Source organism: Archocentrus centrarchus, chromosome 5, assembly GCF_007364275.1.
Source record: "Archocentrus centrarchus isolate MPI-CPG fArcCen1 chromosome 5, fArcCen1, whole genome shotgun sequence".
NCBI classification, from domain to species: domain Eukaryota; kingdom Metazoa; phylum Chordata; class Actinopteri; order Cichliformes; family Cichlidae; genus Archocentrus; species Archocentrus centrarchus.
Window position 1 is genome coordinate 26,399,255 of NC_044350.1, and position 17,222 is coordinate 26,416,476.

Sequence of the window (17,222 nt, forward strand, 5' to 3'; positions counted from 1 at the left end):
CAGGGACTTAGAAGAGAGACCAAATGCTTAGTAATCCACATTTCACTGTTTCACTCTTTGGTGTAGTTGAGGATGCTATATTGTTTTTTGTGAATTTTTATGTTTATGGTATTCTGAGGCAAACAGTCTCTATGGGAATGGGGGTTTTGGGGGAAGCGGGGGTGACAGGAGGAGAGAAGAAAGGCATATGAGATTTTGACAATAAAGCAAAGAAACAAACAAACAAAGAACCCCATTCTGACCAGCATAAGAACCTGTCATTCAGTTGAGGTCTCTTTTATAGCTAATATTTTGTTATTGTAAATGAATTTAGAATATAATACAAACACATATCTACCACAACATTTTGCATAACTCTTATTTTCTGTATCACTGTTTTATAGATAACCACACAATGGCATCCCAAACATCAGTGAGTATTCGGATACTTGATGTCAATGACAATCCTCCTGAACTGGCCACGCCATATGAAGCCTCTATATGTGAAGATGCCAAGCCAGGCCAGGTATGTTATCTTCATAAAAACATAGAACCAGATAATTTCATTCATACACTGTGATCACAGAAATAATTTAATCTTTGTATTTGTAATGGAAAAAGTGACCAAAACCCCCCCCCCACTATTGCTGTTTGTTGAGCAAGAAGTTAAAGAGTACTGATATTGTTTTAACAATAACAACTTAAAGGTCAGGACTTTTGAAAACTCTGTGCCAAAACTGTGCCAAAGCCCATATATATGCTTTAACATCATGAGAGAAAAAAAATGTTTGTCACAATGCCACATTGCCTGTTTTTTTTTTTTGTTTGTTTTTTTTTAAGTTGAAAGGCCAATATCACTGCAAAACACCACACAAACTACTCGAGGCAATTCTATTTTATTATTGACATGAAATACCACAATACTGTAAGAGAAAGTGGAAAAAAACTGTGATGACAAGACATGCTTTAAGTAAAAACAGAATTATTATTTATTATTTATATATTATTTATTTATTTTACTGGTTTATTAGTACTCCAGTAGACAGAATGTAACAAATGTCAGATAGAGGAACTGTGTGGATCAACATCAGTAAAGGTCTGATTATGATACCAGCATTTTTTTTTTCTTTCCTTGATTCAGACTAAATTGATGAGTCATAAATATTAGCTTGCTTTCAAGCATGTCTTTAAATTAGAAGCTTCTGTTTCACAAATTGTCATTTTGGTTATTTTATACCATAGGTATAATTAGGGATGGGAATCGAGAATCAGTTCTTGTAGAGAACCAGTTCCAAGTAATTCAATTCCTTGGAATCGTTAGTCTACTAAGGATTCCGCCTATTGATTTAATTGACTTGAGGACGCATTTACATGATTACATTACACACATGCCTTATTTGGTTCGAAATATATCCAACAGCATCAAGACAGGAGCGTCATGGATAAAAAGCATTACAAAATTATGTTCACAGTGTTTCAGCAACAGCAGCAGCTGTTTTACGTGCAGTCTGTGCACACAGCAAGCGCAAAAAAAGCAGCGCCGTTACCTAGACGGTGAGCTCGGGTGGAGCGTAAGGAAACGATTTTATGGCGGCCAAAACAGCAGCGCTTTTTCCTGTAACCAAAACCTTTACTTTGAAACAGCCGGAGGTCCTTCATCAACCACCTGATCAGTAAGTGCCAATGTGAAGAAAAGAGAACTTTGAAGCTGCTCCATCCACACTGTTCGTTTCATAAAGCAAAAAAAAAAAAAAAAAAAGCAGTATGGAAGTTAAAATATGCAGATGATTGTTAATATGAAAAAAGTATTTCTAATCAGATCACTCGATTAATCAATGGAATAATCAATATTCGCAACCCTATTTTGCTGTACTGCTTTCACTATACTGTATTTCCATCTCCTGCAACATTTAGTTGATGAGGACTGCCAGAGTCTGGCTGGCTCAGAGGCTGGTTCTCGCACACCTTGCAGTTGTATTTTATGTTAAAATGTTAAAATATTAATAGTATTAATTTTGAAAGAGGAATTCTTATTTATTATGCCAATTTTAATTTTGTTCTCCTTTACATTAAAAAGAGTTAATGCAAACCAACCCATTTGTGTTATATTTTATTCACTAACCCAATGAGAATCAATAAGAGAATCGAGAAGGAATCGAGTTGATAAGTGATATCGATAATGGAATCGGAATTGCTAAATTCTTATCAATTTCCATCCCTAAGTATAATGCATTGTATCTTTTTCCCATCTGCATTAATCTTGATTTAGACAGTGCAACATCATGTTGCTCTGGTGAAATATGTCCCATACAGGATCATGGACGTAAAACATCCATTCTGGATATATTGTAATGACTCACAATAGTGAATAGTATGTAAAAAGAAGTCTGCACAAGACCCCTCATGCACTTTGACAGTGGAGAAGCTATCACGATCTTAGCGGGAATGCACCTCAAAGTCTGTGATTCTGTGAGTGCAGAGAGTGGGTTTGTATCAAGGTTTACAACCAAGCTCATTGGTTACATGCAGCCACATGAGGTCACATCATGACACCTGAGAGTTATAGCTGAATCTCTTTTTTTATGATATTTCTACATTAATAAGTCTTTGTACCTAGTGTATGAAACAGTCTATTTATTGTCTTCATATACATGATTATTTTCTATATTTTTGGTTTGTCTTGTTTTCAGTTCCACCCTGTTATCCATTTGACACTTAACACCAAAGGCAACTTCAAACTCAGGTGCCGTTTACACGAGACCGTTTTCATTTTGAAACGGTGTCGTTTTGATGCGTTTCGGCCTTGCGTTTACACGACAACGGTGTCGTTTTGATGCGTTTCGCCCTTCTGTTTACACGACAACAGAGTGAAAACGATGTGTTTCAGAAACGGGGTCCAGAGTGGAGCGTTTCAGAAACGCACCGGCTTGCGTTCTCGTGTAAACACTTGAAACCGGGGTGATTTGAAAACGCTCGACTCGCACATGCGCACTATGGTTGCGACGGCCAGTTTTTCGCGCACGCGCAAACTGATAAACAGTACTCGCGGATTCACGAGTGCTTCTTATGCTTTTCCTGTGTTTTTACCGTTTTGTAATTCAGCGTTGTGTGCAGCAGCGATCCAACCTCATCATCGGTCCACACAAAACCTCTCACATTGGCCGTTTTGTAAGTAATGAACAATTTGCCGCACTACCTACTGTGTCACTCCACGCATGCGCGTCTTGCGTAAACAAACTTTGCAAAGAGAAAACCAACTGCCAACTTGTGGCCTGGCATGGGAACTACATCGTTTTCATCGTTTCACATGTCCTCGTGTAAACGCGGATCGTTTCTGAAACGCCATCGTGTAAACGAAAGGCTGAAACGCATCAAAACGACACCGTTTCCAGTGAAAACGGCTTCGTGTAAACGGCACCTCAGCTTTAGGGCAGAGGCACAAATTACCCCAAGAGTCCTGGTGTCAGAAAGTAAACTGTTTTCCAAAGTATGGATTTATTTACTTGTTAGAAATAAGAACATTATTATAAAATAATTAAATATTATAATATTGGGTATCTATGTCAAAAAGAAATTAACTGGCATCTGAATGAATTCAATGTAATACTATTCTGCCTGCCAATAAGTCTTTAAAATGCCATTTAATGGGCTCTTCATGAGAGATGTAAATTACCACTTGATGACAAAAGCTAAAGACAGCTTAGCTGAGTAATTGTAGTTCTAGTTATGATGTTTATTAATATTTCATTATTCTGACATATTTCAGTTATGCCTTTTTCAGTCATTTCTTTTCTTCTCTGTTAATTAATAAGTGACGTGTCTATTGAAAGTTGTTTCACTGTGGGAAACAAAGTGATTGCTGATATTTGATTCAATAGTATCTTTAATTCCCATCAGGGCAGGAATAGAAAATAGTGCACCACTTAAATAAAATTAAATTCAATGAAATTCAATCAGTTCACCCATTCATTCATTAATTCATTTCCTAAATGGAAAACATATAAGCCCTGCGATAAAACATTAATACCCAACAATCAAACAGTGGGAGTCAGTGTGAAAAATCAAGACAAAGGCACTGATGTGGCTATTTCCAATCCAATAGAAGGCCAGGTCTTTCCACTGATCACCATTAAAAATGGACAAAGTCATTAGGGTGTTTTATTCACCTTACATAGCCAACAGGCCCTGGGCTGAGTTAGAGCCAATTATCGTGTGCAGAGCAAAGGAATAATTAAAACAGCAAGGCTTTAAAGTGGGGCCTCCATGCTGGAAGCTGCATTTACATGTGTAATGAGGCTCAGGCCTCTCCTCCCCTTGATCCACAGACTCTTAACCACTTATAGCCCCCCTGTGCCTCTGCAATACCACCAGTCTGTGCCTTTCTAGAACATAGTCTGGTCTGATCTCCCTCACTCCCACCTCACTCTGTCTCCCATCTGTGAGAGCCCACATTAACCTTCAGCTCCTAATCACATAGAGATGATTAGTCTTCCAGCTAAAAAGATCATTGCTGGCTCCCAGCATTGTAAAAGAAAAGGTTTTTTAATGTTGTCATTAGAGAGAAAGACAGTGAAATATTTCACATTGTAATTACAAACTAAAAGTACATGCATAAGAAGATGGCTTTCTGTCTGTCTATCTATACTGTGTTGCCTTTCCATCCCTCAGTTTCATTTTATTTTATTTATTTATTTATTGTCATCCTGTGAGGTTGGCAAATGGCAGGAACATCTGTTCCTTTTCTTTCTTTTTGATTTTTTTGTATCTCATTTTTTGTCTTTTTGTCTACAGTCTTTTTATGTGTATTTATGGGAAGTTCTGTCTGAGTAAGCTGCCAGGATTGAAAGAACATGTTTAAGCTTTAGGTCAAAGACATTCTCACACTCACATTCAACCTCAGGGGTAACCACTGGGAGGCATGCGGGAAACAAATTCTCCTCCTTGGAATTTTCATGGGTAATATAAAAATTGTTTTGTCTAGATGCTGTGAATTCTTGAAATATGGAGCAAGTGGTCTGAAAAACTGTTTGGGATCTGCTGTGTGATATGATATTGGAAGCATTTTTTTACTCTAATGAATGTTTTTAAAACATTATTAATAAGACATTTTTATACAAAATTCACTAATAGCAATCAGGGGTGCTGGCATTTTACACTTTAGATTGGGGGTGTCAAATATGCAGCCTGTGGTCCAGAACCAACCCGCTAATGGGTACAGTTCAGCCCACTGGATGGTTTTGCAAAGTGTCATTAAATTACTGCAATGTTATGAATAAAACACGCTGCCATTCATATTATATTGATGCCCGCATTGCTACACAGGAGTGGGACCGGGTAGATCTAGTTATAGTAGTTTCAAATAAAAACACATAAAATGCTGCTTTTGTTTAGTTACAGAATCTCTACATGTGAAGGGTTTAGGCTTTTCCACTGTTATATTTAAATTATAATCAGATATACAGACAGTAAACTCAATAAACATGGAAAAACTGAAATATTTTAAAAGTTGCACCTCTTTTATTAAGATATCTCAGGCTGACTTCATTTATTTCTCACTGAATGAAAAAAATATTTAGCAAGATGTAATCAAACTGGAATGTGGCCTATAATGTAAAGTGAGTTTGAGAGGCCTGCTTTAGCATTCAGCTAGTACTCGCTCTACTTTTTGTTGATTTGTTGTTACTGTTGTGGTTGTTGGTGGAATCCTTTTTACTTAGTTTCTGCATGGATAAAACATATCCATCCATCCATCTTCTTCTTCCACTTTCTTCATCAATCTGTCAGTATTAATATATATTTCACTAATAATAGTGAGTAATATTACATTAAATATCATTACATTGCTTTATCCTTGCAAAGTCTTGCTTATCTGAAATAAAAATCTGTTAATAATAGTAGCAAATTTTGAAATAAAGACTGTACATCTAGTAAGACTTGAAAATACATTTCCAGACAAACAACCTGACAAAGTCCTCTGTTAGAATTTATACAGGGCTAATGAATATATCAAAAGAATAGTGAAGTCAGGTGACAGATAACTCAACCTGTAGCCGATTGTACATTTGGTATTTCAGCTTCCTACCTGTTCAATCTACAGGATCAAGGCACCTGTCGATATTTTTTGAGGCCCTTAAAAAAAAAAGAGAATTTGTACAGTGGTCTCAGTTGTTGTAATATCAGAATTGTAGGGTTCTGTTGAAGCAAAGTGCTGTTGCTGAAGTACTTTGATGTCTACTGCTTACCAAGATGCACTTATTTATTCAGTAAAATAAGCTGCCAAAGGAGGAGCCTAGAGGTATAAGCATGAGTCGACAGATGTGTAAAATGAGATTCAATTTTGTTCCAGCTCCCTAGAATGTTGTTAATCAATTTGGAAACTTGGACAGGCCAACAGCTTTCAGAAATAGGCATAATTAAGCCTATATTTCTTTCACCTGGAAAACAGAGTTGTTGCCATGCTGCCATCCATTGCCCAGTGTATAATCCCCTGGACTCCGATAATGTGCACTTTGCCTACTTCATCTGGACTCTGTTAGAAGGAAATCTGAAGTTAGATCAGGTTATTGTTGTTTGTGTCTAGCCTGTTTGTTTTTTTAAAGCATCACTTCACAGGCAGAATTAATTAGAGCCCACGTAGCACCTGTTATCATTAAACTAAATTGACATCAAATTGTTTAGCTCAATATTTTAAAGTTTTCACAAAAGTATGCTCTTTTAGTTTCAAGTTGTCTTTGCAAATCAGCTAAACACACATGTTGGGTATTATTTATATTGCATGCTTAATAGCAGGACTTGGGTAATTATAATTAACATAATTTATTTTAAACCTAAATCATTTAGGCATATACTGTGCTGTCAATCTATCATATTTTCAATGAAATGTACCATATTTGCTCTGTTCACCTTAAATTATACCACTATACTTGACTGTCCCTGCACAGACACATGCTAATGTAAAATAAAGGCGTGCATATGCACACCCACACACATGCTGCACACAAACAGGCTTCACTGTCACACTCTTAATGTGTCAGATCAACCCCCGGTTTACTGAGCTAATGAAGAGCGTTCCATTGTCTCCTGTTGTGTGCTGTTATCACCCAGTCTCGTTCATTGAGTGTCAGCTTCTTGGCTCAGGTCTAGCTTTTGGTGGAACCACAGAGAAAATCAGATTTACCTAAGCCTTTTAACTGCGGTTGGGTTTGATCCTATTTAAGAGTTGGCAATACAACCTATTTTTGTGTGTGTCTGTGTGTTTGGCAGGAAAATACGTGCATGTGTGTGTATACATGTCGTGTGTGTGTGTGTGTGGTTGCGCGCACATGTATGTGTTTGTGTAGTGGTGGTGATAGTGGGTGATGGTGGGAGGGTGGGTTGCTGAGAATGGAATAAAAAATGGGTGAAAGTGGCAAAGCAGCTTTGGCTTGGAGACAGTTCACACCACGGCCGTGACACAGAACTTGTTAAATAGCTCCTCACCTTTCATTTACAGAGCCTTCTTTTGCGTCTTATGCAGGTCGATGTTCAGAGATTAAAAGAGAAAAAAAAAATAAGTTACTATGAGCCAGAATAAAAGAGAGAGAAACACAGGGGAAACAAACACATGGTAAATACAGGTTTGAATTACACTTATATCATGTAGAACACATGTGCACAACCTTGCCAAAAAGAAATGCATCCTTAATCCATTTCTAGAGGATATGTTCCAGGTACATCTCCACAGTAAATATAGTTGTGCATAGTCTTTTTTTGGAGTATAAATTAAAAAAAAAAAAAAAACAGACCGCGATTGAAACGGAAAAACAAATAGAAAATGTTGCTGCTTGCCTGACAAGGAAAGGTGCAAAAGTTTGCACACTTATTATCAGTAATGTACAATAAAATGTAAGAAAGAAAAAAACAAGCAATGCTGCTTCAGAATGCATTTTTACTTAATTCGATATAAACGCAATGCTACTGTTAAACTGCCCTTTACTGTCTTATTATTTATTCAAATAGGAACACACCTAAAAATACGAATAAAGAATTGTAGTCCACAATCACAATGAGTGTAGACAGTGGAGAAACATATTACAATAGTCTCAAAATGCTAAAAAATATTTAAGGGATGTATTGTATTGTCTTGGTAAAATTCTGGTTTGACAAGAAGCTAGCTTGACATTCATGAGCTCTCACTGTGTATTTCTTAAATACGGCTACATTTAATGAGTCTTCTGTAGAAAATAATTCTCATGTCAGTCAGAGGTTCAAAAACTGATTTTTTCTTTAATTTAATGTTTAGATTAACAGCACTCTGACAATTTTCTGATTTCTTTAACATCTTTGAAGTGTACTTAGGATTCAACTTGAAGTGAGTTCTTGTCTGAATAGCTGTTTAAAGACACATAAAGAAGGAAGCAGTACTAGTTTTTGCTTAAGGCCTCAAATGCCCAGACTGACACTCTTCACCAGAGACACTTATACTGTATGTACACACAGAAATTTTAATATTTATGTATTTGAGGACTGTTGGTGATGTAATATATTCCCTAATCTTATGAAAAAAGAATTAAAAAAGATGGTTCACAGCAAGCAAGTTTTTAAAAAAGGACAGGTTGCCCTCTAAAATATGTGACAGAAAATTGTCTTTACATGTTCACAGCATGATGTCTATAGAAATCAAATGAAAATGTCCCCTTTAAGAAAAACAAAAACCCCACATTTTTAAAAACTATTTTTAACTGTCATAGGCTTTCATAGTTTGAGCCAAGCACAGAAAAATACCACTGTACCCTGTGATTTCATTTCAGTTGTCTCTGCATAACAGTACTATGCAAATGCATAAAATGTCATTACAAGTAAATTTACATGAACAAAGCCAGTTTAGTACCATACAGATCACTACTCAACCTCCAATTTATAACTGAGCCTTGAGGTCTTGTGATGTGATCCGTTTGAACTAACTCAGCACAAAAGTAAGTAAATTTGTGTTTGGTCGATTATTTCGTTTTTGCAACAATGCGTCTTGGCAATACATCTTATACCTTTGGAATGCCTGTATATTTCCTTTTAAATGGTGCCATATTTGTAAGGACAATGCATTTGTGGATTGAACAGCAGAGTTAAGTATGTGGTTTGCACTCATGAAAAACTTGCCAAATCGTCTCTGCCAATGCAAAACCAGCTTATTCTGCTATTGAATCTTGTTTTGAGCCTCTGGTAACCCATGTGCTGACAATAAGGCTTGTCGTCATTGAAAGCAATCTTAATGCAGAGAAATATTGAGATAAGACTCTGCAATTAGTGGCAACTCCATATCTCCACAGTCTGGGACTGAACTCTACACTCCAAGAATGGGGTTTTATCAGAGACTACTTCCAGAATTTGGGAGCAGAGAGGATGGAATGGCCTGTTTGCAGGCCCCATCTCAACCCCATTGAATACTGGGATCAGCTTGGGCATGCTGCTTGTGCCAGAGTGATGAACACCACCACACTTGCAACAAATGCCGGTTGAAGAATGGGATGCCATTCCACAGCAGTGTGTGACCAAGATGGTGACCAGCATGAGGAGGTGTCAGTTGTGTTGCGGCTGTGTATGGTTCTTCCAGATGCTACTGAGGCCCCTGTTTGTTAAATGAATAACTTGTTAAATTGCCAATATGTCTTCTTTCTTCAGATCTAATCATTCATTCCAATAAATGACAACAAATAAGAGGCAATAGGAGAATAAGCTGTTTGGCATTGGCAGAGAAGATTTGGCAAGTTTCTTGTGGGTGCAACCCACATACTCTACTCTGCAGCTCAACCCACAATTTTCCTTACAAATGTGGCACCGTTTAAGGGGAAATAAACAGACTTTCCAATAGTATAAGATTTACTGCCAAGAAACATTGTTACAACAAAGAAATAACTGACCAAACATAAATTTTCTTACTTTTTGTGCCAACTTTATGTTAGCTTAGTGATGCTAATTTTAGTAAAAAATTTAGATGATTTCAATTTAATTTAATATTTGCCATTCTGGATCCATGTCCTGATTTGGCCATTTTCCCAGCCTTCTGCATCTTGCTAAATGGCACATGAATGCAGTCTATGCCTCTCAAGCCATCCCTCACCCACCTCGTGGTATTTATCTGATTAAATGCAAAGAGACAGCTATCATATAGTGCAATGTGTGCAGAAAAAAGGCTGGTTGGAAAACCAAATACTAAGTGTGGCCTGGGGTAACAGAGGCCTGTCAGCTCTGCCATGCTGTCTTACAGCTGGCTGACTAGGTCAATGCGACAGATCACCTCAGTTTGGCCAAAACATTGCCAACCTCTAACCCTTGAGGACTCAGTTTGAAATAGCTAAATATTCAGCCTCAACACACGTGAGTGCATTGCTTACTCACCTTGTGCACATACAGAAAGGACTAAAACAAAAACACACACATACATCAGACATAAAGGAGAAATGAGTAAAACAAGACGTAAACCAGCACAGACGAGGAAAAAACACAGACAGACTCATAGTTTTGCCAGACAGTGCTTCATGAGTAGGAGACTGAGTGAGTCATCTGTTCTACTCACCAAATGCCTCTTCCTTTTGTCTCTCAAATGTTAATGTTGAATCAGATGAACGAGCAGACTTGACAGACTGAATATTCAGTTTGCAGCTATTTTCTTTTTTCTTTCTTTTTTTTTTCCCATGTAATCCTTGTTAATGTCAGCATTTGCAGCATCAAGGTCTTGGGACATTCAATAGAACTTTTTCTGGATGTCAAATGATATTGTCATAGAGATGTCACTCCATCTGAATGTTAAATTTGTTTTTAACTAAATGAATGAAATGAACATACATAATTTCTGCAATGTCTCTGGAGAGCTTATCTTTTATTTCCATTATCATTTTGTTGGTAAAACATCATAATAAGTAAATTAAAGCATTTAGAGCAGACACTCCAAAAAGGCAGACAGTCAGTATTGTAGTTTTTCTTGTGAGAGAAGTTCAGGTTTTCACCTTGAATTCTGGTAAATGAATATATTATAAAATATGCTTAGCAGACACTTTGTTAAGTACATCTTGCTAGTAGTGAATTGGGCTCACTTTTACCTTCAGAAATGCCTTAATTCTTTGTGGCATACATTCAGCAAGGTGCTGGAAACATTCCTCGGATTTTGACATCATAGCTCACACAGTTGCTGCAGATTTGTCGGGATCCACATATCCATGATGCAAATTTTCTGTTCCATAGCATCGCAAGGGTATTGAGATCTGGTGATTATGGAGGTCATTTGAGTAGAGCGAACTAACTGCCATGTGGATGAAACCAGTTGAGCATTATTTGAGCTTTGTGACATATAGGGATTGACACGGTCAGCACCAATACTCAGGTAGGCTGGGGTGTTTAAACAATGCTGAGTTGGTACTAAGATGCCAAAAATTTGCTAAGAAAATCCCTCATACCCTTACCGTCAGAGATCTCGAATGTTATTCCTGGACTCTGAAGCCACTCTCCCAGTTTTGGGGGGTTACTGCCCCGAGTGTTCCAATTAGCATGGGGACCACTGTTACCTTTACCTTCCACATCCTCTCTAGCTCTTCTCTCAGACCTTGGTATTTATCAAGCTTCTCGTGTTCCTTCTTCTTGACATTACTGTCACTTGGTATTGCTATATCTATGCCTACAGCCTTCCTCCTCTGCTTGCCCACTACTATGTCCGGTTGGTTAGCCATCACCAGTTTGTCTATCTGTATCTGAAAGTCTCGCAAGATCTTAGCTTGGTCATTCTCAACTACCCTTGGGGGCATATCCCATTTTGGCCTTGGGACTTCCAGGTCATACTTGGCACAGCTGGATTGTCTCAGAGGCATCTCTGCACTTGGGGTCTTGCCTGGTGTAGGAGACCCCAGTCTCTATCGATTTTGTGCTTAGATCTTGTTCCTGTGCTTCCATGATTAGTGCCTCTGTGCTGTCTTTCAGCCCAGCTTTGTCTAGCCATTGGTAGGATTTTTCAAGCCCTTTTTCAGCCACATACCACAAATTTTCATCAACAATAACAATAAAGACAGACTTCCTATTTCTAATGGCTACATAGTTAGTAGAGAAGTATTACCATTTTTGAGTAACTGTCACAGCTGAAAATCAGACTTTATTTTATGACTGTCACTATTGAAAACATAATTTTTGCAACTAAATAATGTTCTTTGTTTTTAGTAATACAGTTTATATTTTTATTCATGAACATCTTTTCAAATCTGTGATTGCTGGTCCTTTTTATCCTAGTGTTGTTACATTATGTTAAGAATTTGTTATGATTGTCACTATCAAAACAGTCACTAGCAATATTATATAGCAAAGTTATAGCTGTGACCTGGCTGTTTTGGTAGTCTCAAAAGTGGGTGTCAAATATTTTTACACTAAAGAATACATTTCCTTTTTTTAAACATACAAATAATCCTATTTTATCATGTATTTTCCTGGGGAAAGATAAAACATAAAAAACCCATAGAAAAAGAAGGAAAAGTGGGATGGAGTGATCGAGGGAGGACAGGGAAGTGACTAAGAAATGACCAGATAAAATACCGGTCTATAGAGTCCAAAACCACAAAGAGTTGAGACATGAAATTTGCCATGTTTGTTCTTTACTCTTCAAAGATGTGCAACACAGTATTCATATTGGTGGATGTTCAGTGTCCTTTGTACATTTTGGCTGTATTTATCTGAAGTGGAGAGTAAACAACATGGAGGATTTCAGGGTGCTATGTGTTATGATAACATATACTAATGATGTGTAGCCTCTTTCTCGTGCCTGAATGGCTTAGCCTAATCATGTGATCATATTATGCTGTGTGATTGGCTATACCTAGTTGACCATTATTGCCTGAAATTGAAAAAGTAGGAATTCCCCATATCTAGCAATTGATCGAGGTCACTGAACAGCAGGCAGTAGCTAGATAGTGAGAAACTGGGGAATTACAATTTTTTTTTATGTAAAGAGCCAGTCTATTTATAGTAACATCAGTTCTAGATTGCAGCCTTATTGATTAGTCTGTGATGCCAAATTCTGACTGGCTGAGCATTGTCTAAAATGTTGGTCAGGGATGACTTATGGCCATAAATAATACAGACTGTAACTCATCAATGAATAATATTAAAGCCATACCTACTGCTCAGCAATATTGCACAAATGTAAAAAAAAAAAAACACTGTTGCATTATGTTTTGTACAAGGTTGTCCTATTATAGTGATGTCATACATAATGCATTGATATCAGCAGATTATGTAGTACGGGTTCATTATTCAGCCATATTCCTGTGCACACAAGTACAATACAATGTGAATACCTTGTAAATATGCATTATGGCTGACTTACCATTATCGATTATGTAAATAGAAATACATTATGAAGTATATACCCTGGGATAGGATGTGGTCACCAAAAATATTTGTAGAAATGTTAAAGATAATCACAGAATATCAATCTCTTACAGTCTGCTTAAAATTGTTAGAATAGAATAAAATACTAAACTCAGAAACACTGGAGCTAGGAAACAGGAATGTAGACAGGTACATACACAGCCACAAGCACAGAGACTCAAAAGACAAAGGGGAAGCAGACAATATGGGATGATTAGGGAACAGGCAACAGGTGGTAGAACAGCTGAAAGTAATCCGGAAGACAAGGCAAGGAAATAAAATCAAGCACAAGAGACAAAAGATTGTCAAATTAAAACAGGGAACAATTGAACACGGAGACAGGAACACAGACTTGACATGACACAGGAAGACAGACACACTGAGGAAATCTAAACACATGAATGATCATAAGACTTGATATGAGAGGGAGGAAAACTGAGGGAGAAACACAGGAGGAACTAAACTCTAAAGTCATTAGAAAACTTAACAAACTAAGTATACTTAAAGAGAACACATGAAACAGTATAAACAATGAATAAACCCAGAGTGAACTAGGAACAAACTAATACACAAAGGAATACATGACAACATATAAACATTAAATTATCCAGGGATCACAAAGGCAAACAAACTGAACTAACTAAAGTTCATTAAGCTCACAAACACTGGACCACAGACCCAGGACCATGACACCTTCGTTTTAGTGTTTATACCTATATGTTATTTTGTGACTGCTTTGTCTCCTCCTGTAATTTGTCTTTTTATTGGTATTAAGGTCCGATTCTTTGTCTAAAACCTCATATGTGAGATCCATTCTCTGCACTTGAACCATCTTCTGAGAGAGCAGGGTGCTGCGCCTGTCATGTACTCGAAGTGATCTTACAAAAACATTCCAACCCTTGATGGCAGGGACATAGTGGGTCCCATTTTTTTTGTTGTTGAGTTTCAAGCATAAATTGTGCTATTAGCTAAAATTTAGCAAAAATAATTAAGGTACAATAACTGCATTGGGACATTTTGATTCTATGCGGGACAACATGAGAATGCTTTTCAACACTCAGAATAATGGATGCATTTGAAAACACACCACTGATGTCTACAGTGCATTCCAGGCTTCAGAGATGAACCTGGCACTGCCCATTTCACGTAGTTTTGTGTTTATTTGTTTTTTTGTTTACCATCCTCACTGCCATCATGAAATGACTGAGTTCTGCTGTGAATGAGAGACTCCTCTGTCTCACAACCTTCACCTTTCAGACACCTATAGTGTAGATGGGCTGTACTTTTGGGAAGTCTCCCCTTCTAGCTTTCCAGAGATGCAAGAGATTTAAGGGGGTCAGGAAAGGGGACTGCTAGATAGAAATCTAATTAGGTGATTGTGCTTGAGGGAGCTTCACTAGCTGCTCGATAAACTCCCACACACTCCCCTCTCATTCTCTCCTTCACTTTACACTCTCTCTCCCTTGGCACTCAGTTTCCACTCACCCTGAGATGCTGCAAGAGAGTCCCCCCCCCACTGAGGGCACAGTCACAGAAAGAAGATCATGGCTCATTTACTACATCTTCACTGTTGTTCATATTCTTCAAATAGAGGAGTAGATATATCCCCCGGTTGATTATAAAGTTATTGCTTATAGTGTCTTCTCTTTGCTCATTACTCTTTTACCTTCAGACAGAAATAAACTTGACAGAGCTTCAAAGAATGATGAGAAGAAAATATCATCCCTGTTTTAGCATACAACACACTCAACTGTATTTTTCATAGATGACTGTGTATAGATGGTGGTTTTTGCTTCATGTCACTGTGTCTATATTATTGGATGGGAGCACATACACATAAAGATGCTAGATTCAGTTCAAAAACAAAAGTCTCTGAAGGAATGAGTTGTTTGTCCTTTTTACAGTTTTCTTGGTCTTTGCTCTTCATTATTTTCTCATATTAAACAAATTCATGTGTTTTTTTAGCTGTATATTTTTCACTAACTTTGATTATAAAATAAATCAAATATATCTAAAATAACAGTGTAAACATTTGAGCTATGCTGTACAGTAATTTGACAGGTTTTATGATGGTGGGAAAAAGATATTAGCATATCCTAATATTACATTACACACAATTTACATTTAGAGCTCTTTTGTTATTGGAATATAAAGTAATCTATAAGGTTGGCTCTTGGGATTATAGTCTTGGGAAAAAAATGACCCAATTTTCAGAGCGCAAAACTGTCTTCTTCAATGTTAGATTCTAAATTACTTGTTTGTCAGTGACAACAAGAACCTATTTTTTTTTTCCTCTAGCACTCTTGACGTATGCCAATTGCAGGGTCAACACCTTGGTTTTGATTGGTTAGGGAGAGAGTAGGGACACTGATGAGGGCTGTGGTGAACTTTTTTCAAATTGACTGTACTAAACACTGTGTACTTTGGGTGGTTTTGCACCAAGGATAGCTATATAGGATTTGTATGCTCTGTGGGAATGACACTTTATAGTCATTCTTATACATGCAGTGCAGCTCTTACCTTTTCTTGACATGTTAAAAATGTTAAAATTGAAAACACGTAGGATTTGAGTTGTGTCATAATATGCTGTCCTTTTTTAATCAAATTTGTATGAATACAGGCACTATTTCATAGTTCATGTGTTTCTTTAATTCTCAAATGCAGATTTTGCACTGCACTAAGGAAGAAGCATGTGATTTAGTCTGAAATCATGCTGTAGCATTTTGTAATTACAAAGTAAGGCATATTATACAAAACAGCCTTCCTGAGCTGTTAGTATGACTAAGCCTGTTCTGTGTTTGTGATGCAACGTCAATCCTGAGAAGCTGTTTATTGTGAAGGCACAATTGTGGCCCGGAAGTGTGTTCAGCAGTAGCTTAGTCACAGTAATGCATAGCCATCACTCAGGCTCAAAATTCAGAGTTCTGTGCAGTGCCATAAATGAGGCCCTCTCACAGCCAGGCAAATAGAGCTTAAAAATCACACAATGAAGGAGATGTCTTTATGTGTGAAAAACACATGAATTACATCTACAGTAATATTGTTTGAATAATCAATTTGCAGATGATGAATGAAGGACAAGAATGAAACGGAGATGTTGTGGAGAAGATACATGTAAAGTACAAGCAATCAGAGAAAAAATGTAATCACTGTGATAAACAGTGAGAACAGGCTGAAGAAACATACAGGTGGAGAGAAAAGATAGAAGGGTTCAGTTCAATAAACAAAGCTCAGTTTAACATTTTCCTGCACCTGTATCCTGCATCTGAAAGAAGAGACTTCTATTTTAACAGCTGAGTAACGGTTTGATACATTTCACTTGATCTTATCTGATCCTGTGCGCTTTTGTGAAACCAGACAAAGGAATTACAACTGGTGAACACCTGCTTTAATCATTCTGAGAAATGCCTCACTTAAGAGTTCTGGAGGTTGTTTGTCATGTGTGTCTCTACTGATTTTGAGCAGTGCCCATGAGCCCTTGTGTGTGCATGTGTGTGTGTGTATGTGTCACAGATATATGTGGCCCTAGTACAAGATAAAACTTGTCTGCCTTAACACCAAAAACAATATTTCAAAACAAAATAACCTCACTATAAAAGCCAAAATGAATTTGGTGGTCTTCTTACACAGTTCTACAAAAATTATAGCAGTGGTGGACTTCACATATATTGCCTGTCCCCGTTTCCATTCTCAACCATTTACACCTTATATGAGTATCTTTTATTAAAAAATGTAAGCATTTTTTTTTTTAATACCAATCCACACCATCCTCTTTAATGTTGCTGTCTTATGCAACTAACTGAAAAGTGTTGGTCATGAATCTATATTTATTCAGAGGGAAGCCTTTGCTGTCACCACCA

At 37.3% G+C, this 17,222-nt stretch overlaps 1 protein-coding gene across 1 annotated transcript in view; it reads left to right on the top strand.

Moving 5' to 3' along the window:
* cdh22 (cadherin 22) overlaps window positions 1–17,222 on the top strand; it is a 92,235-nt gene that overhangs the window by 61,195 nt on the left and 13,818 nt on the right. The window contains exon 8 of the mRNA XM_030728988.1: window positions 384–505. Within this exon, the coding sequence (XP_030584848.1) occupies window positions 384–505 (122 nt within the window). The remainder of the gene's footprint in view (window positions 1–383; window positions 506–17,222) is intronic.